Raw genomic sequence first — 27,965 nt, 5'->3', positions numbered from 1 at the left:
CAAAAAGAAGGGATTTGACATTTAGTATTAACTCCAGGTACATCGTCACATAGAAACCCAATTTTGACAGCCATTTTGAGAATGAATAACTCCCATTTTCTTTGTGTCCACAGTCTCAAAATATGCCCATTAATTCAGAAAGTATGGGGACTAATATCTTCAGAATACAACTTTTTATAACTTACGGTTTGTACGTTTAATTAATTTGAGCCAGTGCTCAACCTTGAATTGTTCTTGAGGCCAAATAAAGAACATGCCTTTATTCTATTATGCTAAATAATGCTAACCAATTTTAATCCACATGGGAATAGCAGCAGATGCTTCCATGATAAAAGGTGTGACTTCTTATGAAATTTCTTGGATCTTGGCATATCTTGGGTTTAGAAATAATCACATTCTTTTCTGCCTTGTATATTGAAATGAGTTTTATTCTATGGTTAGAATAGCAATGGTTTATATGCAATTAATCATTCATTTGCTAGTTTGATTGTGCAAGAATCATGTGCCATATGGTTCTCTTGGAGCACACTTTGAAAGACTTTGTTATGCAACTGTCCATAAAACAATGCTGTCCCATTTTTACCCAGTAGGTGCTCTTCATATTGTTTGGTTAATGTTTTTATAATGTAGAGTTAGATTTAATTTTGTCTTAGAATAGATCATGAAATGTGTTGACAAGAAAATGCTTCTGTTGTGAGGAGTGTTTTTCCTTGGCATGTTGGCCATTGTAGCAGGAATTATCCATCATTCAAGCCAGATAAGTATTGCATCCTCTTTGGTTCCCTATCTTTCCTCCTTCTCTACACACTCCCTGTATTGCACAGCTGAAGAATTTATTTCCCCCAGAATTAATTTATTAGGCTATCAGCTTTGAACTGATCACTGGCATTGAAGGCTATAGTATCACCTCTCTTCCGTAAGTGTATGATGCCTACTCCATGTTATAGCACAGGGCTTTTCAACCAGAGGTACGGGTACCACCTGTGGTACATTGGCACCTGGCAGGTGGTATGCGACCATCCTAGAAACGTGGTAGCAGGGGAAGGGAATGGCAGCACCGCACAAACCTGAGCGAGAGACGGATGGAGCTGTAAGGCTGTCAGGGCTCAGCAGAAGCGCCAGGATCAGCGCCAGGCTGTAGCTGGAGCTCAGCACTGATCCTGGCGCTTCTGCTGAGCCCAGAAGAAGCGCCAATCAGCTGGAATGTTGCAGCATCCCCAGGGTCTTGTGATTTACATTCAGATGCTTGGCAACTGATTCATATTTATGATGGTCACATTGTCCCAGGGTCATGTGAAGTGACCAAAACCTGCTGCAACGATCCAGCAGATGGGGGGAATAAAAACCAAACACTCACCCCACCCCACCCCCGCTGCCAATCGTCAACAGAAATGCTCACAACAATGAAAACTTCAGATAGGAAGAAGAGCGCTGTCTGGCGGGCAGGCTGGTGTCTTGCTCGGCTGTGGCTTGGGGGGCACTTTTTTCAGTGCCATTGTAATTTTGAACAGTCACTTAAGTGAACTGTTGTAAGTTGAGGACTATCTGTACTTCATCACTTTTTTTCTTTCTTTTTTTTTTTGGTCATCAAGTTTTTGACACCTTGCTAGGTGACTGCTGGTATTCGGATGTTGCCATATCCTAAAAGTGGTACAATGCGTGAAAAGGTTGAAAAGCATTGCTCTAGACTCATATAGGATCTGCCCTAAATACTTATGGCCTATGATTTTTTGGCATAGTTAACCAAAGATCTACAGTGTAGTGAACATTTGCTACATTTTACATTTTTGATATCACAAGAGAAAATGAACTTTTCATGTTTATATGTTACATTTTTATAAAATACAGAGATAAGCAACCTTTTGGGGGCCAGGAACTCTGCTAGTTTTTTTAAAAATAAATTTAGTCCCTTGAGGTTGCAAAAGTCATCATAATCAAAATGGTGATTTAATTGGAGAAGATGTAGGTACATTTTTCAAGCTGTTTTTAGACTGAAATTATATATTAAGTGAAACATATCTGATCATAAACCATTCTGCATAGAAATTTTGCAAAAAGTCTCTCAGGAGGGGTAGTGGTGGTGGAGGTTTATTGAATTAAAATCATAATGAAGGCAACTTAGAATGCGAAGACTCAGAAATAGTTGCAGGAAGAATGCAGGTTTCTGTAGTGACAGATGATTTTTTTAAAAATCACTAAACTCACTTAAAGTTCAGGAGTTTTCCCCAGAATGCTGAATTTGTCTCCCATACTCTTGTCAAAATGAAAAATGAGATTCTTTAGATTCCAAAGCTTTCATTTGGGAATACTTGAGACGGGTGGTATACAACATCTCTGTGTGCCTATTCAAATAGGTCTATAATTACAGTCAGTGAGACAATTGTTCCTGATATCATGTGCACTGCATCATTACAGAGTAGATAGTGCCTATAAATTTCAAAAGATTGCTCTTGTGCAGGTTGCGGAGACAGAAAGAAACCTGAAAAATAAGAAAAATTGCATAATATTCAGTTGGAAACAAATAATTACTGGGGGAGGGGACAAGTCACATTTCAAGTGAATCATGTGAGCTAAAAACTAAAGTAAGGAGATAGCAGTTTTTCAAAGTTAAAAAATGCGGTGCCTACTTTAAATAAGTAATCTAGAATAATTTTATATATAATTGTACAGAAGCAGCTATCAACATGGGAGAGCTTTCATATAGAATAATAACTACTTATATGTGCCCATAATGAAATTTATATTTTACTAAAAATATAGTGGACGTTGTTGTCTATGATATAGCTGAAGAAAAATTGGGCTTGCTTTAGGGCAGGGCTTTTCAACCAGTGGTACGGGTACCACCTGTGGTACATTGGCACCTGGGCAGGTGGTACGTGACCATCATAGAAAAGTGGTAGCGGGGGAAGGGAATGAGCTGAACCGATGGCAGATGGCTAGAGCTGCAGGGCTGTCAGGGCTCAGCGGAAGTGCCAGGATCAGCGCCAGGCTCCAGCTGGAGCTCGGCGCTGATCCCGGCACGTCTGCTGAGCCCAAAAGACGTGCCGATCAGCTGGAATGTTGCAGCATCTCCAGGGTCTTGTGATTTACATTCAGATGCTTGGCAACTGATTCATATTTATAATGGTCACAGTGTCCCAAGGTCATGTGAAGTGACCAAAACCTGCTGCAACCACCCAGCAGACGGGGGGGGGGGAATAAAAACCAAAGTGTGATAGGTGTTTCAAGAAGTACGGACAATGTGTTGGATATGTGAATGCTTTGATAGAACACTAATGTCCAAGAAATCTTTTCTCACAGTTCAGAGAAGTTTTCATTGCCATTCGAAATACAATCCTAACTTATTTGCTCTGTGCTATTTTGATGATAAGACAAGTCAACTATTTGTAGCTATGTGCAGCAGAAAAATATATTGATTTTCCTGTTAAGTGCAACTAAAGTGAAAAATTGTAAAGTATATAAGTTTGTAATAAATAAATACATAAAATTAGAATTATATGCAGCAAGCAGCAAAAAGAAAGTAAGGACTAAAATATTTTTTTGCAGGATGTAACTCACAATGTAAGGAGAGCCAAACTAATTCTACTATAAACTTTGTAAGAAAACTGCCTAGATGTCAGGGTATTGAAAGATCAAAAAACTATACAGGTAATCCCCGAGTTATGAGTGTTCACTTAACGTTCGTTCGAAGTTACGTGATGAGTGCCCCCTAGTGTTTATGAGCAAGGCCCAAATTTACGACTGTTACAGCACCACAGCAGTCGTTCACCCTTACGAGTGACTTCAGTGGCACTGCAACATTCACCCTATTCCCCCCACACACACTCCTCACAACTGTTTCCACCTCCCTTCCTACCATGCCAGATTCATTTACTTTGCAAAAATCCTCTCTGCCGTGGTTTCTTTCCCTTTGAGGGAGAGGAGAGTCAGCTTGGAAATGTTTTTTTGTGCCGAGAATGGAAGTTTTTGGAGTCGGTGCTCTCGCGTGAGTGTTTGAAGTTGTGCCAAATCACGGACCTCAGAAACTTTCTTTCTCTATGCAAAAGGTGCCTGTCTCCTGCTCCTGCTCCTGCCCCCAACTCCTTTCTGCCTGACAGCAAGCCCGAAGCCTTCAACTGAGAAGGCCAGGCCCCTCGCATCTGTGTCCAGTCTGTCAGAGCTCGCCACCCAGGGGGAGAAAGTGACCCTGTTGTCCCCGAAGCCTCGGAGGCCTCCTCCAAGCAGCCCAGAACGGAGGATCTTGCATGCCTCCAGAGGTTGGATCCAGTCCTCGGAGGACTTCTCCAAGCTGGAGACATGCAGAAGCCCCCCCCGAACTTCCGTTCCTGGCGCAAATGGCTAAGAAGGCCCCTCTGAGGCTTGGATCCAACCTCTGGAAGCTCCTTTCTGGGTGCAAATGGCTTGGAACAGTCTTCCGAGGGCTGGATCTAACCTCCAGAGGCATGCAAAATCTCCCCCCAACCTCCATTCCTGGCGCAAATGCATAGGAAGACCCCTCCAAGGTCTGTATCCAACCTCCAGAGGCATGCAGAAGCCCCCCCCCTAATCTCCATTCCGGGGGCAGTGGCCGTGTAGCTCTGGAGTTGGGGGGGAAGCAAGAGGCAGGCACTGCAAACAGCGTGAGAATTCAGACACCCATTCTCTGCAAAAGAGGATCAGTGCCTGAATTCGCACCATATTATGGCACCCAGGGGCTTCCATCGACTCTCCTGTCCCTCAACCAGGAACTGTGGCAGAGAGGACACGGATCTTTTCAAGTTAAGTGAGTCCGGCGTGACAGGAAGGGAGGGGAAAGCAGGAGGTATCTTAGTGGGTCGGGGAGGCCTTGGGTGCCTGTTCGGTCACTAGGCCCTCCATGGCCTTCCCCATCCTGAGATACCTCATGTGCACTTAACGAGCTACATGCATTTTAACGAGCAAGGGAGTGATCTTGTTCAAGGTACGAGATTCACTCTACAAGTTTTCGAGTTATGAGTGGAATGTGCAGGCTCCATTACACTTGTAACTCGAGGACTACCTGTACAAGAGTTTTCCCCCCCTTTCTTTTCAGAAGTATTTTTATTTTACCATTTGATCACTTGGATAAAATAAGAGTTTAGTCAAATCAAATACAGAACTAGATTAATTTCAAACAGAAACAAAAATATAAAAATCTCAACACTAGAGGGGAAAATTACAAAGGGGAGAAGGTTCTGTATATACCAGTCTTTTAAACCTGTTCTCTCCAGAGATATTGGACTTTCATTGCCCATTTTCCCAAGCTACTATATTAATCTTCTAGTTTTATATAATGTATACAACTCATCTCAGAACCATTTATCTCCTGCACTTTTTAAATTAATTAATATAGCCATCCATTTCAAAAAACATGACCCTGGGTGGCATACAACATATTCACAATTAAAACAAAAATAAAAATGAACCACTTAAATATATGCACTTACAAGTTAAGTCTAATTATGGGATGAATTAAGTTGGTAATTTAAATGACACATTTATTAATTATCTCTTTGATCCCTTAATATAATAATACTGTGAAAGGTCTGGAGGTTGGAGTTGTATTTTTGAAAATTAGTTGTGTAATATTCTTTTTGCTTAACCTTTCTCAAGTGGATGTCCATTAATTAATAGTGTATTTCTTTGAAGTAGAATAAAACCTTTCTTTTTTCCACTCTTCACTTTACTATTGTACTGATTTTCATATTTTTCAATATAACACCATTTCTCCCTTTCTTTAGAGTGCTTGTGTTTTGCATTATTTTCAATATTTTTGGCAGCCAGATGGAAGAAGCAACAATCCCAAAGTGTTGAGTTATACCAAGGAAATGTAGAGCAATGAAACAAAACCACAACTCCTTTCAACCTCTAATCAAGAGAGTTTTATGTTTTTCCTTTTTTCCATGTTCTTTCTAACATTTAGAAAGCAATGCCAATGGAAAAATATATGGGAGATTTGATGGAACAAAATTAAATCAAAAGTATTTTTTGCTTTCATTAATCAGTAGATGCTGTTTCCTCTTAATAATCTGTGCTGCATTCATATAGACAAAGAGAAAGTTATAGAGACCTGTGTTTTTCAAGACTCTAAATCAACCTCCCACAGTTTCCTCCAGTTTGGGGGTTGATAGCTTCCACCATGTCTATTCTGACTGGGGCATGATGGAAATTGTATTTTAACTTATCTGGAGGCCTTAATTGCTTTTCTTGATACTGAAACTTTCTTCCTGACAAAATGGTATAACTCCACATTGGAGAAAGAGGTCTGTCTGTTGATTAAAAATATGTAAAAGCATTTAAGATTGTTATACTGCGTTATATAATACAATTTGTAGATGTACTGTACTGAAGATCCATATTACAACTTGAACTATAATTTCATAATATATTAAGTTGATATTCCTTTCCAAAGTTATATAGCAAATAAATTATCTAATATCCATCCATTGTTTATGTAAAAACAAACAAATGTGGATAGGGATGTGGCAATATGATAGCAGCGGAGTCCTTGTTGCTCTCTGAGCTTGGTTGCTTCCTTGCAGGCATTTCATTACCAGACTAGGTAACATCCTCAGTGCTAGCAGTATTGCTAGCTAACATTTTTGCTAATTTGCAGTATTGCTAATATGCTAACAGTTTATTCTGTTACCTGTTACCTTGACCCTTTCCTATCTTATCTCTGACAACCCTTTCTGTTTTGATTTCACCTGACTTCAGAGTTGGAAAACCCTGCCTCCAGCAAGATCTCCCAGTCTATTCTTTTGCTTCATTCAGTTCTTTTTCTTCCAGAACTTTTCACTTCTCAGGCCTTCATATCTCCTCCAACGTTGCCTCATTCCTCAGCCAATACTCTTCTTCCATTATCCACATTATACACTAATCCCGTGGTGGCGACCCTATGGCACGCGTGCCACAGGTGGCATGCAGAGCCCTCTCTGTGGGCACGGGCACCATCGCCCCAGTCCTAGGCCTTCAGCTGGGTTTTATAAAACCTTTTCGCTTTAATTAGGCCTCCGCCACCGTGTGCAAAAAACAACAACAAAAAAAATCAATCAATTTCAACTTCTCGCAAAAAAGATCTTGCAAAGTTGGAATTGATTGATTGAACTTTTTAGTCCTACCCAGTCTGCTGTTACCACTGCAGCCACGCCCGCCCAGTGGGCTACGCCCACCCAATTGGCCACACCCACCCAATTGGCCACAACCACCCAGTGGGCCATGCCCACCCGGCACCCAACAATACATAACTGGGTTTTGGGTTGCAGTTTGAGCACTCGGTCTCTAAAAGGTTTGCCATCACTGCCCTAATCCATCAGTTCTCCAGGAAATAAAATTTTACCACCTAATTATAAGAAATATACCCATTATTCTTTAAGAATCATAGCTGTTGCATTGTAATTATCTAATATTCCAACATTTTATTCCAGAATCATTTTATTCTGAAATAATTAACAAGCCCCTTAGTAATGTTTTTTTTAATTGTTTATTTAAAAATTGTATATCCAGAACTACCCTAAATATAGTACATTCTAATACCGAAAGTAATTCCAGAATGACCTTCTCTGGAAGAGAATGAATGTCCTTATGTGTGAGAGAGTTTTTGCTACTGTTGTGGGGCCCTCAGCAAATCTTGATAGCAGTGATGATGGCCTCTTAATTAGATTTACATATTGGCTTTGGGAGCATCGTTATGCAATGATTCCCCTCCTGTCACCAGGGCAGGCTTTAAAGAATAGCATTGGAAGGGCAGTCCTTTGGTAGTCTTACTTGACAAGGTTTTGTCTCCAGCCCTGTTTAATATTTCTATGAAACCTTTGCCACAGTTCTTAGGAGTTTGGGGTAAAGGGCTGATTTGTCCTGACTTTCAGACATGCTACAATTATACTGGATTAAAAAACCAGTACATAATATTTACAGTGGTGGACAGGGAAGTGACTAAACAAGGTCTAGTTAGTACAAGCTTCAGGAGTTAGGATCCTGGTAGGAAACATTATCTGAGGTCAGTCAGAGATGAAATTACAGGTAGTCCTCAACTTACAACCAAAATTTATGAGGCATTTGTTAAGTGAGTTTTGCCCCATTTTATGATGTTGCTTGCCACAGTTGTTAAGTGAATCACTGCAGTTGTTAGTAGCATGGTTGTTAAGTGAATCTGGCTTCCCCATTGACTTTGCTTGTCAGAAGGTCAGAAAAGGTGATCATATGAGCCCGGGACACTGCAACTGTCGTAAGTATGAGTCAGTTGCCAAGCATATGAATTTGATCACATGAGCACAGAGATGCTGCAAGGTTTGTAAGTGTGAAAAATGGTCATAAGTCACTTTTTTCAGTGCCGTCTGAAGTTTGAAGTTTGTATCAACATTAAATGAACGGTTGTTAAGTGAGGACTACCTGTACTCAGAGAATGAGGGCACAGATTGGTTACAAAAACTAGCACTTACTTAAATCAAAATGTCACAGAAACAGCTTCAGATTTGAGTGCGCTCTAGCTCAGCCATAGGTTTTTAGCTGAATGCTCTCGGTCTCCAACCTACACAGAGTTGGCCTTGCTTAGATTGGATTGCAGTTAGGCTATTTAGGAACAACATCCTAATACTAATGCTAGAGGGTAAAACGTAGTATAAGCATCCACCATTCTAATACTATTCTGATTAGACTACTACTTCCATCTGAAACCAGACACTTCTCATCTCTCCTTTTTCTGGTGCTCTTGTTGGAAGCAGCATAGTTGTGGTGGCTGTGTCTTAGCTTCAGTGTTGGAATCCAAGACAGCAGGGTTAGCAGTAGCAAAAGGCCCTCCTATTAAGAACTAGGATCCTGACACTCTCAGGTTTATAATAACTATAATATTAAAGTTGTAAGGGATCTTGGAGATCATCTAGTCCAACCCCCCCTCGGGCAGGAAACCTATACCGTTTCAGACAAATGGCTGTCCAGTCTCTTCTTAAAAACTTCCAGTGTTGGAGCATTCACAGTTTCTGGAGGCAGGTTGTTCCACTGATTAATTGTTCCAACTGTCAGGACGTTTCTCCTTAGTTCTAGGTTGCTTCTCTCCTTGACTAGTTTCCATCCGCTGCTTCTTCTTGTGCTGCCTTCAGGCGCTTTGGAAAATAGCTTGACTCCCTCTTCTTTGTGGCAACCCCTGAGATATTGGAAGACTGCTATCATGTCACCCCTCATCCTTCTCTTCATTAAAGTAGACATACCCAGTTCCAGCAGCCGTTCCTTATATGTATTAGCCTCCAGCCCCCTAATCGTCTTGGTTGCTCTTCTCTGTTTGATCTTGACTCTATTCTTATCCAGCTCCATGGAAGAGAACTTATCAATGACTATCCGGATGGTAGACTTAGTCCTGTTTCTGTGTGATATCAGAATCGGGACAGACTGCCTGCAGCCTTCAATACAGTAGAACCAGGGCTAGAACTGAATCTCAATAAGATGGAAATGCTTTAATTGAATGTTTCCAAAGAGCAAGAATGCCTGGGTTGTAGTCTCCCTAAGAGAACAGATATAAATCTGGGCTGTTGTCACTGGAGTCCTAATGATCTTAGTGGTTAGGAGCATCTACTGCTAGCTGAGGCTGTACATCAATTGCCCTCATTCCTGGACACATCTCAAGTTTGGATTATTGTAATATACTGTCCAGAAGCTACAATTGCTGCAGCTTACATAATGCTGTTCATTAAATTCTTTCATTGTAGCCCAAGTTAAGGTTGCAGCATTCTTGCAAGAAGGAAACAATGGATTTTTTTTTACTGAATGTATAAAGGAGTAGATATACTTTGATTTTTATCTCCCTTTTACGTAGGAAAGAAGCATTCGTTCATACATATGACATCTGAATGGTTCCTTAAAAAGAAGGAATGATGGTTTCTTTTTTCTTTTGTCTCTTTTATGCCACTATAACACTTTAGTGTTTGGGGGGGGAAAGCCATAATATTTCCTCAAATGCATTTCTTTTCATTGCAATCCCTCTAATTCCTGAGATTCTTTAATACAGCTTAACCTTTGAATTCATCCACATGGAACAGGGTTGGATTTTCTTAGGTCATAAATTTTGTATAGAAAAGCAGATGTGCAGATTCATCTTTCCTCATACATAACTGCTATCAGCAGCATATTAAAAAAAACCAACCTTCCCGTTTATACCTCAGATTCAGTCACAGATATGTGCAGACAGCTAACAAACCATCTATATTTATATCTCTTTTTTTAAAAAAAAGAAACAAAATCTAAGAAGAATCTGGAACACATTTATGAAGAAAGAGAGGGCATCATGCATTCTTACAGTTTTGAAATGTGTCTTGTTTCTGGAGCTGCAGAATAAATTTTGGGAAGCTCTAGTATAATTGCTTTTTGATCAATATTATTTAAGAGAGGACTACTAATTGCCTTTTGATCAATATTGTTTAAGTAGGGCTGCTGAGATGGCTATTTCAAGAATTCTGTTCTTCACTTTACCCCAGCAGTCCCCAACCTTTGTGGTTTGGCGTCCTGGGGAGGGAGGGGAACTGGAACACGCGAGTGGTGGGCCAGTGTGCGTGAGTGCACACAGTTCAACTTGCGCAAGCAGCGGGGTAGCGTATGCGCGTGCAGCTCAATTTGCACAAGTTGTGCTGAAAGCACGTATGCACATGTGCTGGCCTGCCACTCACCCAAATTGAGCTGTGCATGCATGTGTACACTGGCCCACCACACATGCAGCCCAGTTGCGAATAGGCCATGGCCCAGTAATGGACCAAAACCCAGGGGTTGGGAACCCCTGCTTTACACCATTGTACTTAGAAAAATAGTAAAAAGGTAAAGGTAAAGGTTCCCCCGCACATGCGTGCTAGTCGTTTCCGACTCTAGGGGCCGGAGCTCATCTCCGTTTCAAAGCCGAAGAGCCAGCGCTTGTCCAAGGATGTCTCCGTGGTCATGTTAGAAGCAATTACTGCATTTTCCTATATGTGAGATATATTCTTTAAAAGTGTGAATGGAGCAGTGCTGTTTCAAACTTGTTCAGATTTAATCTGGGTAAGCCAAATAAGCATATTGCCAAAACTCTTAGTTGTGGCCCCTGCCTGTAATTATTTAAAGTGATCATGCTTTTCCTGCAGTGTGGTCCTGGGACAAGGCATATCTATCCCATTAATTGGTTGTTTCTTTATATTTTTATGAAAATGTAAAAAAACAAACCCTTCTGTGCTTACCATAAGCTTATAATAATAAATGTGCTGGAATTCAGTTTCTGTAATCCAGAGAAAGCACAGGAATTTATAGTTACTATATCTTGAGGAAATTCCCAGATAGTTCTGCCATTCAACCAGTTGGTCTCTGGAGTAAACAGCTGGTTAGGATGCTAAATGAGACAAGAGGCTCCTGCTAGGCATCTCATGGCATTTGATAAAATCAGTCATGAGTGTGGCACATTTGTCCAATACAAACTCCATTGCAATATCTTGGCTATATATACAGAGAGTGTTGAGCAGCGATTCTATTTCAGATGAAGTTTTTCCATGAAGCTTCAGATCATCCATGTAAAGGATGTTGGATAGTCTGGCAGATGTTTTTGATATTTGATAGCCATGGCCTGAGCTATTCATACTGTTGACAGAGGAAACAGTGCAATGACAAATAGTAGTGGTGATAGGGAATCTCCTTGAAATACTCCTCTCTTGATATTAATCTCTCCTAGTCTCTCACCATTGACCTACAATTGTGACTTCCATTGTGCCATCGATCTTTGCACAAAGCTTGTGATGTTTCTATTGACTCCTGTTATTTCTAGGCTTTTGATTATCAAGTCATATGGCAGGGAGTTAATAACAATAACATATGTTAAAATTATATGCCACCCATCTCACTGTTATGTTTTTATGGTTTTATGCTCTGAGCCTGTGATTGGAGCGTCATATAAATTGTGTAAAATAACTAAGTAAGTCTCTGTTACTGGATAACTGTTCAAAGGTGTGAGATTGGCAAAAACGTTTGTTTGCTTCCTTGAAGAATCCCCCAAATGCAATTATTCAATATTTCATTGTTATTAGAAGATGAATGTCATCCTATTTGTTTGTGTAAATATCTCTGTTGACTTAGTAGCATGTTCAGAACACTGCTGGAATAAAACCATTGTTCAGAACTAAGCTTAAGGTTTACAAAGGTTAATCACTTACCCTCCCCCAAATTCTAGTAGCATTACGTTCTTCCACCATATACTCTACCAAGCTTGGAACTATCACTGTGAAAAGAATGTTGTTTGTTCTGAAATGAATAATCGGCTGAAATAAAAGTGTGTCATTGCTACTCAACACTAGCAAGGAATCGTATTGTTCATGGGCTTGAAAGAATAGAATCCATAAATAAGGGATAAAATGATTCAGGTAGCAAATGAGATTTTTAGCTGCTTGGCTGGCTTAGTTGAGGTAGCAGATGTTTAATCAGTTTATTTGGCAAAATAATCTTGTTTTGATTGTCTCTTCTCTCTCCAATCCCCAACACTGTCCCCCCAAAGGGAGTGTGATAGCCAAAACTATGGCCTGCCATAGTGTGGGAAATGAATGATAAGTTAGCTTGGACAGTCTCACTGCATCAGTTGGCTATGCAACCCAACTGGCTTTAGATTAGTGATAAGGCTCTTTTCAGTGATAAGACACTTTTTCCATTAGATTAGCGCATTAGATTGGAGTTCTCATTGGTGTATGGAGAGAGAGGGGGGGAAGGAGGGGGGAGAGAGAGGGAGAGAGAGAGAGCATATTGAATTCTCTTTTCATGTGGATAGGGTCAAGGGCCAGGAAATCAGAAGATCCAGGTAATTCAAATGAATATAAGTTTATTTATGTTAATGCTCTCTACAAAAATCTGAACTATTAACAGTCAAAGCAAAGATAATAGTCAATGGAATTCAAAGTGGGATGAATCCCTTAGGCCAGAGGCCCCCAACCATTTGGGCAACAGGGACTGGTTCCGTGGAGAGAGGTTTTTCCGCAGACTGGAGGTTGCATGGTTTTGTGTGCTGCCTGCATTCTATGGATGGGGCTTTGCTTGTTTGTGCGGACTGGTTGCTGGCATACTGCGGACCAGTACTGCTCCACGGACCGGGGGTTGGGGACCCCTGTCTTAGGTCTCTTGTGCGCACGAAGGGACTTGAGACTGATGACACTCGACCCCTTCCTCGGGCTCAGCCTCATCATTTCCTACAAGCACAGATTGAAGATCAGTCTTCCTCAACACGTGCCCTGAAATTGGACTGGATGGAACTCCCCAAACTCTCAGTTAATATGAAAATCCAACATATTTGGAAAGCATGGGTTAAGAAGGCTGCTGTTAATTGTTATTTGGCACTGAGAACAGAAGCAATTACAATGTTGTTCCCCTTATTAGTATGTTTCCTTGGTGATATTAGAAACATCTTCAAGAGCTCTATTTTGTTATGTTCTCTTTGCAATGCTTCTGATTCAGTGAAATTTAATAGTGGATTTCATATTTACCTGGTAAATATTTATGTTATTTTTTAAATTTTAACTTTTATCATTGAGAGTCTTTAAGCTACTTGCTTATATACGGTTCTCTATGTTGGTAACGTTTTATTAGTATGCATCTAGAAATAATCTTTTCTAAAAGATAAATCTTTTTATAGGGATCTTAATGCTGATTTTTCTTGTACTGCTTTTTTATGAATTATGGGTTCATAATTTATGAATGGGATGGCTATTTGATATTTGATCATTTTAAATAAATAATAGCACTTTAAATAAATTCTTGAACATAAGAATCTTAAGGAATGTTATCAGCAAAAGTATGTCTGTCTAATTGGGGCAAAAAAATCTCTAGTAAACATACTCAGAATTGTTACAGTCCTAGTTCCAGCTTTGAAATATCAAATTTTTCTGTCAAGTGGCAGAAAATCCTTATAACATTTGTTTTCCTAGTGAATTAATTTATGTATTCGCCCTCCTTTAACAATCTGGATGGTGGTTCCTTAATTCTGAGACAGCATTTCAGCTGTGGGGAAGAAAAAAGTGTTTGTGTGTGTGTGTGTGTGTGTGTGTGTGTGAGGAGGGAAATCATAAAGAACTAGCTAAATGGCCAATCAATTAGCGAGCCCTTTGAACCTTTAGAAAGGTATTAAAAATGAATTTAGGTCAGAATTGAGTACGTTTTTGAAGATGCTTTGGCACTGAGGAGGAATAGACTTGAAAGTTTGAAATTAAAGTTTTCAAAACAGTTTGAAAAAACGTTTGAAAACAGAGTGTTTCCTCACATTTGTTGTGGGGAAATAGTAGAAAATAAAGTTGAGGTGGGCTTTGTTAAGTATCATCAGCTTTTCTGGGCTTGTATATACACTTGCAAATGAGAGAAATTAAGGAACAAATCATAAAATGACTGACTAGAAGATGAGTAGGTTGCCTAATTAAAAGGCATAAATTAGGTTGGAACTCCAAATGTCAAGCTTTCTCTTTCTAGTAAATGCAACTGAACTAAAAACCAAAAAGACTAAACTAAAAACTAAGCTAAAATTAAATTATAAACCAAACTAATTTTGTGGAATGAAAGCTGATGAGCCTAGGATTTCATCCACTGGCTAGAGAATAACTTTTTCTCTACACAGTTCATCAAGATGTTGCCAGGACATGTTGTGCCATGGTTAGAGGGGCTTGGGAAAAGGCCCTAGGGCTGCGTTCTCTTGTGTCATTTAGATGAGTTGGAGGGTCATATAAATGAAATACAGAAATAAGGCAGGAAGTTGCCTGTTAAAATAATGGAAATATAATTTAATTTAATTCTAAACATATCTATGTAGAACTTCTCTGGTGATCTCTGTCCACCCTAAAGGAAAAGGGAAAAGTCTCTAATCCCCACAGAAGGACATGTTCTCCCTCTTTTTCTGAGACTTTCCTAGACCGATGCTTTCCTCTTTTAGGACTTTCACTCATGAAGGGTTTGATGTCCATCTAAATGTGGGAAGGACAAGCAAGCAAGGAAGCTGAGTGAGGTGAAGGAACGTGGCCAAAGCTGTGAGGAGGAAAAAATAAACAGGCTGAGAAGAGGAAAGAATCTGGGTAGACAAAAGAAATCACTCTTTCCTATGGATGCTTGTTTGCATATAATTGAGTAGGAGGGCTTTAAGCCAAATGCAAATGGCCTTTAAAATTCATTCTGGAAGGTCTGAAGGGACGCAGCTTCGTGGGCACAGTTGGCGGTCGCTGCTGCTGTCATGGCACCCATGAGTGCTATGCCAAAGACCCCACTACTAGAGCTCTGACAGGCTTTTAATGATGATGATCATTTTTTTAAAAAAAAATAACGTGGATTCTGTGCTGAACTTCTTGTTCTGTTGGTAACAGCCTCTTTCCCTCAACCCTCTTATTATCTGACTCTGGTTTGCCATACTGCATGGTGACATTCAGAGATTAGCTTCTGGGCCTGAAAGAACAGGAATAGTTGCGATTCCGACCAAGCTCAGTTAGCAAATTCCTCGTCTCATTTGTAAGGTGCCATAATGACAAAGCGATTGAATGACTTTGGGGACTGTGGAGCTACAGTAGGCAGGAGGACTTGCTCACAGCTTGTTACTCAGTGAACAAAGAGCCTTTCTTTTCAGTGATTATGAAGAAAAAGTTTTTAAGAACATAGTTCACTAACTGGAGGTAAGTGAGCCCTTCCTTATTCTGAGCCTGGCTATCCTACTCTTCCTGTAGGTGTGGGCACATATTTTCTATTTAGTTAGTTATTTCTACCCCTTCGTTATTAATTTTACAAATAACTCAAGGCGGTGAACATACCCAACAAACGTTCCTCCTGTTTTCCCATGCATGTGAGGCTTTTTTAAACAAGAAAACCTTTTAATCACTCAAAATATTTTAAATTTCTTCTCAGCAGAGCCTAGACTTGATCCTCTGCCACTCTCTGTCTATACACCCAATCATATATTCTTTGTCAGCTGCCACAGTATTTATATAAAAAAACCTTTGTTTTTCCATTTTTTGGACTGTAAAATAGATAATCAACAATCCATCCTGGGGCTGTGTGTACAAATGCAATGTTATAGATGTGATCCGCAACCAAGATGAGCCTAGGTTTATCCAGGCTGGCTTAGAATCAAACTATGAGCTTTGTGTGGGATAAAAACAGCAATTTTTATCGCAGTCAAAATTTCTCAGTATCTCGGCCACTACCTGTCCCACTGACAAGAAAGTGTGGGCCATAGGAAATTGGACCTTAATGTCCAGGTTGCTGACACCCAATAATTCTTCATTTGGAACTTCCTATCAGATGACTCAAATGAGAAAAGCTGCAGTGAATGTATGGCTCAGGTAGCAGATTACACCAACTGAAATCCATCCTGGTGGCAGTTTGTTATTCTCCTGTCAGCAAAAGTTTAATTTTAGTAATACTTGTCCGGTTATTCTGGATTCTTTGAGGTTTCAGTGACGTGAACAGGGTGTGTGAAGAGATTGCCACTGTCTTCTTTTTTTCAACTCTTAGCTCTCCACCCCTTATTTATTTGATTTGATTTGATTTATTTGCTGCCCATCTCCCCTCATGGCAACTCTGGGCAACTTATAGCATTATAACCTAATAAAAAAAATTAAAACCACATATAAAATAATTTAAAACTGACAAAGATGGGAAGGAAGGGAGCAAGATGAACATGGGGGGGGGAGGTGGAATCTTATTTTAATGATGTATCCCCCATTGGCGCCCCAGATCTTCAGCCCCTTTCAGAAGGCCAAAAGTGTGGGTGCAGATCTCACCTTGCTCCAAAGGGAATTGGCCATGGCAGGAAAGGCTCTGCTCCTGAACCCCACCAATCAGAATTCCTTGACTGGTGGGGTCTACAGCATCCTCCTTTCTGCTGGTGAAGGTGGGGTGAGCCAAACCCATTGGGGTGAGACAGTTTCTCGGATAATTTGGGCCCGTGCCATGAAGAGTTTTAAAAGTGATAACCATCACCTTAATTGGACCCGGAAACAAATTGGCAAACAGTGCAGCTTGTGGAACAGCGGTGTAACTTGGACCATCACCCTAAGGGCTGCAAGAACTGTCCTCGTGGTTGCATTCTGCACCAGCTGTAGGTTTGAAATATTCTTCAAGGGTAGCCCCATGTAGAGCGGTTGCAATAGTCCAATGTGAAATGACCAGTGACTGAGTGCATGGACTCCCGATCCAGGAAGAGGCATAACTGGCATACAATACAAAGTTGCACAAAGGATTAGCCTAGCCGTGACTGCCATCTGCACTTTGAGCAGGAATTGCGAATCCAGGAAAACCTGGATTCCAAGTCTGTCTGGGGTGGTGGAGACCCATCCAAAACTAAAGATGTCAAACTCCCAGTTCCTGACTCCATGCACCCAAAGCCACTCAATATTACCAGGGTTCAGGCAAAGCCTGTTGTATCCCTGATCAAGACCCCCACAGCTTTCAGGTGCCCTAAGAGGGCAGCGACAGAATCGCTTGGATCACTGGGGATGGAGATGTAAAGTTGAGTATCATCAGCATGCTGGCGGTACCTCATCTCATGGTGGCAGATGGTTTCACCCAGAGGCTTCAAGTAGGTGTTTAAAAGGAGTAGAGACAGTACCTAGTCTTGCATCATGTCACAGAGGAGCAGCCATGGACTGGACCTCACTCCCTATCAACACTTATTACGATCTGCCTTGGAGAAAGGAGCCAAATCAGTGCAAGACTGTCACCCAGCCCCCAAAGGATTCCATGGTATCTTTGTCACCCACAGCTGTCCCAGAAAAATACCACGATCAGTGAGACTGAAGCTGCTGAGAGGTCAAGGAAAGGAAGGATAGATCTCCATACTGCACACGCCAGAGATCATTGACAAGAGCAGACAAGGATTCAACCAGCCATGAATCTTCACTGGAAGGGGCTAAAATCATGCCTTGGAAATTGGAAATTCGTTTCTTATTTATTTTATTTTACTGTGGTAGCATGCTAGCCTTTTCTTAGCTTAAAAATAAACTTTATAGGTTTACAGTGGTTATGATATGAAACTATTCAGTGCTGATAATTTGTAACTTATATTTTTGTTTCAATATGCTACAGTAAACATTTGGTGTATGCATCCATGCCATTTTTTCTTTCACTTTAACTTAGAAGTAACTCTGTTTTACATTTTAAAATGTCTGCTTTGGTGGTTAATTTTCAGAGGAGCACAAAAAATCTGGGAAGCCCTTGCAAAGCAATTGGCAAAGGTTTCAAACAAAGAAGGAGTTCATTTTTTGTTATCTGACATGTTTCTGTTTTACCTTGTAAACGTTTGCTAGAACCTATCTATTTAAGCTAATTGCTGTCACTCGGTTTGTTTATAGCTGTGATAAACTACTAAAGGTTACTTCTCAGTAAAGATCTTTAAAAAAGATCTTTAATTCTTGTAAACTCATTAACAGTTATTTTATAGCAACAGGAGGAATTAAATAGTTCACCATTGTTTCCTTTTTAGCTTTTTTATTGTCTCTCTGGAACGGTGTATAAATGTGGTTTATCTCTATGACTCTATTGATGGCTGATTTGTCAGAATGCAAAGCAACCAAGAATTCCCTAGCATTTTTTTTTTGCATTTACCTTGATCTAGGATGCTCACAGTTCCCCCGGTTGAAATGGTGATTGAGTCTGTTCATGTATTGTGATTATAAGAAGTTTTCATTGTGTCTTTTGACTGCTATTTGGTGTTCATGGATGCACTCTGGTAGTCTTCTGCCTGTCTAGCCTACATAGTGGCTATCATAGTCATTACACTATACAGTATGTTGTAGATCATGGGTCCCCAACTTCTAGTCCGTGGACCGGCACCAGTCCGTGGCATGTTCAAAACTGGTCTGTGCAAACAAGTGAAGCCCCATCCGTGGGATGCAGGCAGCACACAAAACCACTCCCCTTCCAATCCATGGAAAAACCTCTTTCCAGAGAACGGGTTCCTGGTGCCCAAAAGCTTGGGGACCCCTGTTGTAGATGAGTCCTGCTTTTCTGTCTTGGTTCATTCTTTTCTTCTTCTTTTGGTTTATTTAAGATATTTTGGAAGGCTTTAGTTGGTCTGTGTGCTACGGTGATGCTATGTGATTGTAACGGTCTATTGGTTGTTTCTGATATGCTTATAATGTATGGCAGAATTGCCCTTTTCATATCTTGTGTTGGTTGTGCTGTGGTGGATCGAGTGGTCATGCACTTTTTGATAAAATCGCGTGGGTATCCATCCATTTTGTTGGAAGATGTTGGATAGGGAATCTGTTTCCTTTTTTCTGCTGCTCTGGATTGCTTCATTTTGCTTGTAATTGTCTGAATAATGTTCTTATACAGCTCCTCTTGTGGGAGGAGGTTGGGTTCTTACTTTGGTAATGGAGCACTAGATTAGCGATTGATACAGGTCTCAATGCTGAAAGACCCTACAGAAAAGCCAGGTCTTTAATGTTTTCCAGAAGGGCATCAGAGGGGGGCTCCCTTGTGGGATTGCTAGTCCTATGAAGTCTGACTGGGTGGGCACACAGCGGCTTCTTTCAACTAAGCAATGCATTTTTGTAAGATTATGCAGTGAGGGCTTCTCTGTTGTTGCTTCATTTCCCAAGAACTCTGCTTTAGAAAGACATCAAAAACTTGGTTTTTCAAAGAACTAAGATGTTTTGTGATCCCCATGAAGTGATGACAGACGAGAGATAGTTGAAACTGTATTTATGTACTTCTTAATAGCCTCATTTAATTTTTACACTTTTCACATTCTGAGTGTTGTTTTTTATTGGATTTTTAATATAAGCTGCCTATGTCCAAATTGGTGGCCATATAAGACAAATAACCAAATAACCTATAAAGCTCCTATGTTTAACTGGGACTTAGAGGAATGGGTTGAAATACAACGTTTATATTAGTGTTGTAAAATCTGAGAAAAATATCTTTGTAAAAATATGTGTAAGATGGCATATGACCAAATCAATGAACTTATTTAGCTGTATTGTGTTTACATATTTCATTGTATATATCTCATAGCTAGTTGTTCTTCAGACTTGCTTCCGTTTCATATTTTTCATTCCTGGCAAACTGAATAGCCATATAAGAAAGTTGTGGTATCTGGAATGCCTATTGTATGTAGCTATATAGTTAAATCATAGAATAAGTTGTTACAATACATCATTATCTTATAAAAATGTCAATGATGTGGGTTTGTATTGCCTGTATATGTGTATATGGGAGGATTGGATTCTCTTTCTAAGAATTCATGGGATGGTGGGATAATGTCCTGTGTATTCATATATGTTGTATAGAAGGGGTAGAAAAACACAAATGGCATTCACATTTAGATTGCTAATGTCTTCTGTTTTCTTATAGACAGTCATGGAACAGTTTAATCCCAGCCTCCGGAACTTCATATCCATGGGAAAGAACTATGAAAAGGCCTTGGCAGGTAAGGAAAGTAACACTATATACTTTGTCATGGCTGTAACATGACAACTGTAGAAATGGCACCTGTTTTTTGGTGATGGCTGAGGTGGGAAAAACTAGTAATATCTGTGGAAAGTATTGTCAGCATCATTCTGAGTGCTAAAGAGGCTTTCAGCTATCATAGACAAGCTACAAAGCAGTTCTTTGAATTAAGTTACAAGGATAGTATTTTTTATGACATATGAGGCGTGAAAGCTCTCTTAAGGAAGACTTCTCAGAGTGCTATAACACAAAATATCTTCTTTACAATTATGAGCCAGAAACAGGCTGCTGGTTTACCAACAAGATAATCCGTTCTGTATTCTTGGGACTTCTGTTTTCTTAATCTCTCTATGTCATCTTCTCTCCCTGTGCTTTATTAACATACTGTACCTTTTTAAAAATGACAATTGCAAACAGTAGCATTGTATGAGGGCAATTCAGAAATAAACTTCAGTTTGGTTATGACACTTGCAGATACTGAACTTTCATTATACACATTAGAAAACTAAACATATTACGGTACTTTTTGACATAATCACCATTCAAATTGAGGCACTTGTCATAACATCTTACAAGGTCTGAAATTCCATTGTAGTAGTCGCTTGGCACTAAATCTGGGCTAGGGGTGGGGTGGGGTGATCAAAAACATCCCAACAGAACTGCTTCAAAAGTTGTTGGGTGCATCTAGCGGTGTGCAGGCGAGCATTATCATGAACCAACACCACACAGGAAATCAGCATGCCCCAACGCTTGTTATGGATAGCTTGTCTGAGTTTTCATACCGTTTCACAACAGACGTCTGAATTGATGATCATACCACGCTCCAGTGCTCCTTTGGCATCTTCACATTTGATGGGATTTTCTATCGCAGCACTTCCGATGGGCTGTTGGTTCATGATAATGCTCGCCCGCACACTGCTAGACGCACCCAAGAACTTTTGAAGCAGTTCCATTGGGATGTTTTTGATCACCCACCCCATATAGCCCAGATTTGGCGCATGTGAACATTCCAATAGCCACATCATAAAAATATATTTATTAAGTCAAAATAACATGAATGTTCTCAAAATGTTAAGGTTTATTCAGTTTGCAAGAGGGCTCTCTCTACAAAAGCAAACAATAGTGATTCCCCCTGTTTTGGAAATACAAAATCCAGCTTAGATTTAGATTGGTTTGATTTGATTTTTGGGCCATCCATTCTCATCTAGAGGCAAATTAACACAAATCCAATCCAAATCAAAAACTCTTCACAAGAATAGAACATGGTTAACGTCATCGTTTTGGAAAGCGGCTTTGGTTGGTAAAGGTAACTAATACATTTTGGACACAGAGCCAGGGGGAATATATACTGCTCAAAAAAATGAAGGGAACACAAGATAAGACATCCTACTATTAAATACAGTACATTGTGTTGTTTAAGTGTTCCCTTTATTTTTTTGAGCAGTATATATTCTTATGGACTTAGTGCATTTCATTTTCTGCTCTGGTTACTTTCCCTGGGCTGGAAAACCATTATATGTTTTTGTCCATACTTCAAATCATTTTGGAGGTCAGTTGTGTTTCCCCCCCCACCCCCGATGTTTCTTTGTTGTTTTCTTATTAATTTCACTATATCAGTGATTTTGCCAGCTTGTTTGAAGTACAGCTAGCATCCTTGGGATTTTTTGCTTGCTGTTTTTTATTTAAATAAAATCTGTGCCTTCAAGTCAGTGTTGACTCTTGGTGAACCCATAAGGTCTCCTCTAGGATTATGTATCCCTGATTTGGCCATTCAGGTCTCTCAAAAGTGCACCTATCACCACTGTAATCAAATCCGGCATCCAGCCACCTTTATGGTTGGTTATCTTCTTTTTCCTTCCACCTTACCCAGAGTTACAGATTTTTTTCAAGGGAGCTGAGTCTTTTCATAATATGTCCAGAATTTGAGCTTAATCCTTTGTTCTATGATTAATGTGTTTGTTTTCTTGCTGTCCATAGTATTCTCAAGAGTCTTCTTCAATAGAGTTCAAATGCGTCAATACTCTTTCTACCCTTCTTCTTTAGAGTCCAGCTTTTGCTTCCATAGTGCCACAAGAAAATAATTGCTTGCACAGTTCTTATCTTTGTGCACATCACAGTATCAATATGTCTTTTCTAAGTCCTTAATTGCTACCCTACCAGGTGCTAGTCTGTGGCTTATTTCTTGACTGCTGGCTCCTTTATTATTGATAAAACTATCTACCAAAAGGCTAAAAGGCAGAAGTTATCTACCATTTCAGTGTCAGTTCTAAGGTTGGTTGCAGTAGGTTTAATCTGTCATTTTTCACTGCGTTCTTTGGCTTTCATTACGAGAGCTTGCAAATTATTTGCATTTTTAGCTATCATGTTAACATCATCAGCATAGCAAAAATTATTGATGTTTCTTTCATCAATTGTAAAACCACTCTCCTTTTCTTCCAATCCATCTTCCCTCAGTATATATGCAGCCCAGAGGTTGAATCAACAAAAAGAGATTATGTAGCCTTGTCCCACTGCTTTGCTAATCTGGAGCCAGCAGAGTCAAACCAGTGTGAATACTGGATCTTCTGATTTAGAAAAATCTGTTAGAACCAGCGGCTTCTCATCTTTGTGAGCCAACTATTTAGCATACCTTTGAACTGTTTTCCAGTGGCTACTTGAGGTGCTGGGACTACAGCTGGTACCTACTAAGAGTCTACATTTTCTAAGGTGCAGTCAGATCTGGGCTTTCTCATAGCAAGAGAACTCCATATACATTCAAGATCTGCACTTTCCTATTCCGTGTATTCAGAGACTGAATTGCAGTCTTCAGAACAAGCTGAAGTATTGAAGCTTTGAGTTAAAATATGTTTTGGTGTGATCTTTTTGCCAGAAAGAAAATTTACATAAGATGTTATTCTATCATAAAAATGCATGAAATTATGCAGCCCTGTTTTGATGACATTTTAACATATAATGCTTTTTTTAATCTCATCAAAATAAAGGAGAATATTTGTAGCTCAGGGCTGAAAAGAGGGATCCTTGCTATTGTCTGAGCTTAGTTGCTTTCTTACAGATGTTTCATTACTAGAACTAGATAACATTATCTGTGCAGAAACAAGCTCAGAGAGCACCAAGGACTCCTCATCATAATGAATTGGTTCATATTCCGTGGAATAGACAATTTTGCAAGAATAACATACTTTTTCCACATTGCTTTGGAACAGTGCAAATATGATCAGTCATTTAATGACCATTTGAAGTTACAACAGCCCCAGAAAGGGGAGAGGGTCATGGCCCATAAAACACTTCTGGCCGTCATAAAACATTGCACCACTGCCTACCCACACAACTGCATTTTGGGCTCTTGGCAACCGGTTTGCATTTACTACCAGTTGCAGTGTTTTGCAGTTATGTGACCACAATTTGTGATGTTTTTTGACAGATTCTGGTAAAAAAAAAGCCCATTGAGGAGAATGGATTTGCTTAATGATCGCGTTGTTCAACTTATAACTGTGTGATTTGTTTAACAACTGCTGTAAAAATAGTAAAAAAAAATAGGTTCAGTCACATGAGTGCCTTGACTTACAACTGAAATTCCAGTCCCAATTGTGGTCATAAGTTGAGGATTATCTATATGAACATTGTAAGCATAAACAATAAATGGACAGGGATGGGAATCTGTGGCCCCCAGATGATACTAAATTGCATTTCCCATCATCCCTTGCTGTTGATCATAGACTCCTCACCTTTTGACACGCATTCTCATTCTATGTATGTATGCATGTATAAAATACGGATGTTTGTGAAGGCTTTATAGTTGAGTAGCCTATGATATGAGAGGGAAATTGTGTACTTGCATATACAAGACTTCTGTGACCAAAATCAGCAGAAGTAAAAGACATAGCATGATTTATGACAGTGCAACTAATTTAAAATCCAACATTTCAATACAACTTCCTTGTATTCTTGCATGGAAAACATTTATTAAATGAGGTTAAAATGAATATTTATGAGTGTTCTCTGTATTTATTCATGATAAATCAGTTACTTCGCAATTCAGATTTTTCAGAAATATTTCTAAAATTGTATTATCTACATTTATCCCATACATTATTTGCTTTTAGGCAAAAGGCCAAGAAGTAATCTACATTGTTTTCTTTCCCACAATTAAGTGCACATCCAGATATTGGTTAATGTAATTATTGCTAAATTTTTAGAATTGTTACCTTTCTAACAAATGCAAAAAGATTTATTATGAGGTCAAATTATGTTTTGGATTTTAAGATGCAATATAATAAAGGGCTGATATTATTATGGGCAATTTAGTTATGGTAACTATTATGGAATAGGCAGGAGGTATAAATTAGGCAATGAACTGTAATGTCTGGGAATTCAGTCTGTTGAAATCCCAACCCTTCTGGAGAATAAGTGGTAGTAAAAGAACTAGGCACAGAGGAATGACAAGTAAACCTCTTCTCCTTGTTCATCTGAGAAATGTGGAAAAGTACAATTTTAAGGGGTTTACATTTATTAAAGAAAAAGAATAAACAATTTAGAGAACTGTTGAACTTTGGCTTACTTTCACATAGTTTTGAACCAAATGGTAACTGGAGTCCTTATATGCAAATATACTGTATATTTATATTATAGCTGCAGTGCCCAAGACACTTATTGGAGGATAAGTGGGCTTTTAGAGCTCAGGTTTTTTTTTGTGTTTTTTTTAAAAAGGAACCAGTAACTATGTTTTAAAAATAAAAGAGGATTCAGTTAATGCCCTGTATTATAGAAGAGGGATGTGACTATATTAAACTCATTTAACAAAACTATATTTCAGAAATACTGAATAACTTTTTTCATGCTTGGTCCATATTTATTCTAGATATAGTGGTAAGAGAAATATATTAAAATATCTTAATGAGAATTTTATTTTTATTTATTTTTATTTTTATTACATTTATATCCCGCCCTTCTCCGAAGACTCAGGGCGGCTTACAAGCTTAGCAGTAGCCTTCATTCTATGTATATGCCTGCTTGTTAGGGCTTTCACACACACCCCAAGCGGCATTATTACAAAGTCAGCTTATTGCCCCCAACAATCTGGGTCCTCATTTTACCTACCTCAGAAGGATGGAGGGCTGAGTCAACCTTGAGCCTGGTGGGATGCGAACCTGCACTAATTGCAGGCAGCTGGTATTACTTAAGGAGGCATTAGCCCACTGCTCCACCAGAATTGATGCTTCCACTCTGGTTTCATCTGATTCAAGCTGTGAATTACATATTTTCATCATAAATCTATAATAATAAATGGCAGCCTTTCCCCCTCCCTCCCCCTTCATTTTCTGATCTGGGTTCTCTTGAAATGCAAGCATTTTAAATAGATAGCATTTGCAAGAACAACACAATATAGGAGATAAACCTATTCTGACAAATTGTCACAACTTAGGTGACAAAGCCTATGCAACATATTCTTGTGATTCTTGTGACTATGAGGAGTTCTCTGCTTATCTGATTAATAAAATGATGTGTGCCCAGTTAGAATTTCAACAAACCACCTTAAATCTATGAACTGCATATGAAAGCCCATACTAGTTAGTTTCTTAATAATGGGCCATACACTAAATATATAAAATACATCTTAATAATAGTTTTAGAGCCTTCTTAAGGTAACATCAAGGACATGTATGCTTTATTGAGTTGTCTTGGAAAAGGTAAATTCAGGCTCTACACCCAGATTTCAAAAGCTTAAGCCAGGGGTGTCAAACTCAATTTCATTGAGGGCCACAACAGCATTGCGGTTGCCCTCAGGGGGCCGGGTGGGTATGGCCAGGGTGGGCGTGGCCTACTGGGTGGGCATGGCTGGAGTGCGTATGGCCTCCTGGGTGGGCGTGGCCAGCTCTACATCGTTCGCATCAAGGGTGCCTATGGGGACCCGGGCAGGAGTGGGAGAGATCTGAGGGTCTCTGGCAGAAGGAGGGTCTCTGGGCCAGGGCCAAGGAAGTGGGGGCCGTTCCCTCACTGTTTCCAGGGTGGCTTCGCGGGCCACATGAAACCACTTCGCGGGCCGGATCCGGCCCCCGGGCCTTGTGTTTGACATGTCTGGCTTAAGCAATCCAGACAAATCCATCAAGGTTGGTAGCTTCCCGTTATCTGACTTTGAAGAAATTTCAAATTCTTAACAAAGTTTTGGGGTGGCCTGATGATAAAAGGTACAACACATTTTATATTCTAGCTCTTCCCAGCCTAGATGCCATGCAGCATGGCATTGCAGTGACCCTTGGGAAGCTGAAATTCGCATACCTCCTAGAGGCCCAGGTTAAGGTAGTCCTTGATGTTTAGTGTCCGTTCGAAGTTAGAAAGGCACTGAAAAAAGGGATGTACATTTTTCACACTTACAACCATTGCAGCATCCCCATGGTCACATGATCAAAATTCAGATGCTTGGAAACTGGCATGTATTTATGATGGTTGTGCTGGCTCGGGGTCATGTGTGTTCTGTACCAGCCTGCTACCGACCCTGCAACAAAAGCAGGGACGACCCCTTTACAAATGGCAAGAGGCTGGAATAACGTCTGCCACATTTATTACTACAAAAACAAACAAGACACGAACCAAGATACAGGAGCTTTGAAACACTATCCGAGCGGTTGCTTTCAGCAAACCAGCCCTCCCCACACATTCCCCTTATAAAGAGTTCAGGGCGTGGCTTCTCTCTGCCTCCTTCCGAGAAGCCCCATTGCCTTCCTCTGTTTACTCCTAATTGACTGCCTCCTGCGTCGGGCGTCCTTGAACAGGGCCAGCTGTGGGTCATCTTCATCCACACTGTCAGGCTCACACAGCTGGGTCTCCATGGTGACCAAGTGGGAGGGGCCTGCCTGAGGGCAATCATCAGCAAGATCTTCAACCCCCTCAGCAAGGTCTTCAACACCCCCTCCTCCTCTGAGTCGTCCGACCCAACTGCCGAACCCACAGGCTGACCCTGAATCACAACAATGTGATTATCTTTTATCAACTTCTGACAAGCAAAGTCAATGGGGAAGCCAGATTCATTTAAGAACTGTGTTACTAACTCAAAATCTGCATTGAGTCACTTAACAACTGTGGCAAGAAAGGTCGTAAAATGTGGCAAAACTCACTTAACAACTCTCTTGCTTACCAACAGAAATTTTGGGCTCAGTTGTGATCGTAACTCGAGGACTACCTGTAATAATGTGGAATTGGACTGAAATTTTGCAAATTTTAACGTTCCTCTAATTTCCTGTATTTAATTTATATGGGATGTTTTCTACAATCCTAACATCTTCTAGACAGTGAAAGCTGTTAATGCTATAATAGCACCTACTAGTAATTTTAAAGATGCCATTTTGATTTCTTGTTGGGATCAAATAGTGATAATGGCTAATATTCTGCAAAATAAAATAGTATTAATAGTAATAGTTTTTAATATAGTTAATTTGATTAATGTTATAATTATTATCAATGGTTATAGTATTACTATTAATGAACATAATCAAACAGATGCTATAAAAATTTGTGAGATATTTTGAGAATTTGAATTAAAATAAATATGGGTATTGTGAACCGCC

The 27,965-nt window shown here is 39.8% G+C and overlaps 1 protein-coding gene across 4 annotated transcripts in view; it reads left to right on the top strand.

Annotated features, from left to right (window-relative positions):
• Positions 1 to 27,965, top strand: part of BAIAP2 (BAR/IMD domain containing adaptor protein 2) — a 187,931-nt gene that overhangs the window by 21,315 nt on the left and 138,651 nt on the right. For all 4 annotated transcript variants that reach the window (XM_081317652.1, XM_081317653.1, XM_081317655.1 and 1 more), the window contains exon 2: positions 20,308 to 20,383. In XM_081317652.1, coding sequence (XP_081173778.1) covers positions 20,308 to 20,383 — 76 coding nt within the window. The remainder of the gene's footprint in view (positions 1 to 20,307; positions 20,384 to 27,965) is intronic.

Source organism: Vipera berus (assembly GCF_964194415.1).
Source record: "Vipera berus genome assembly, chromosome: 2".
NCBI classification, from domain to species: Eukaryota; Metazoa; Chordata; class Lepidosauria; order Squamata; family Viperidae; genus Vipera; species Vipera berus.
This window is presented reverse-complemented; position numbering and strand designations above follow the sequence as displayed.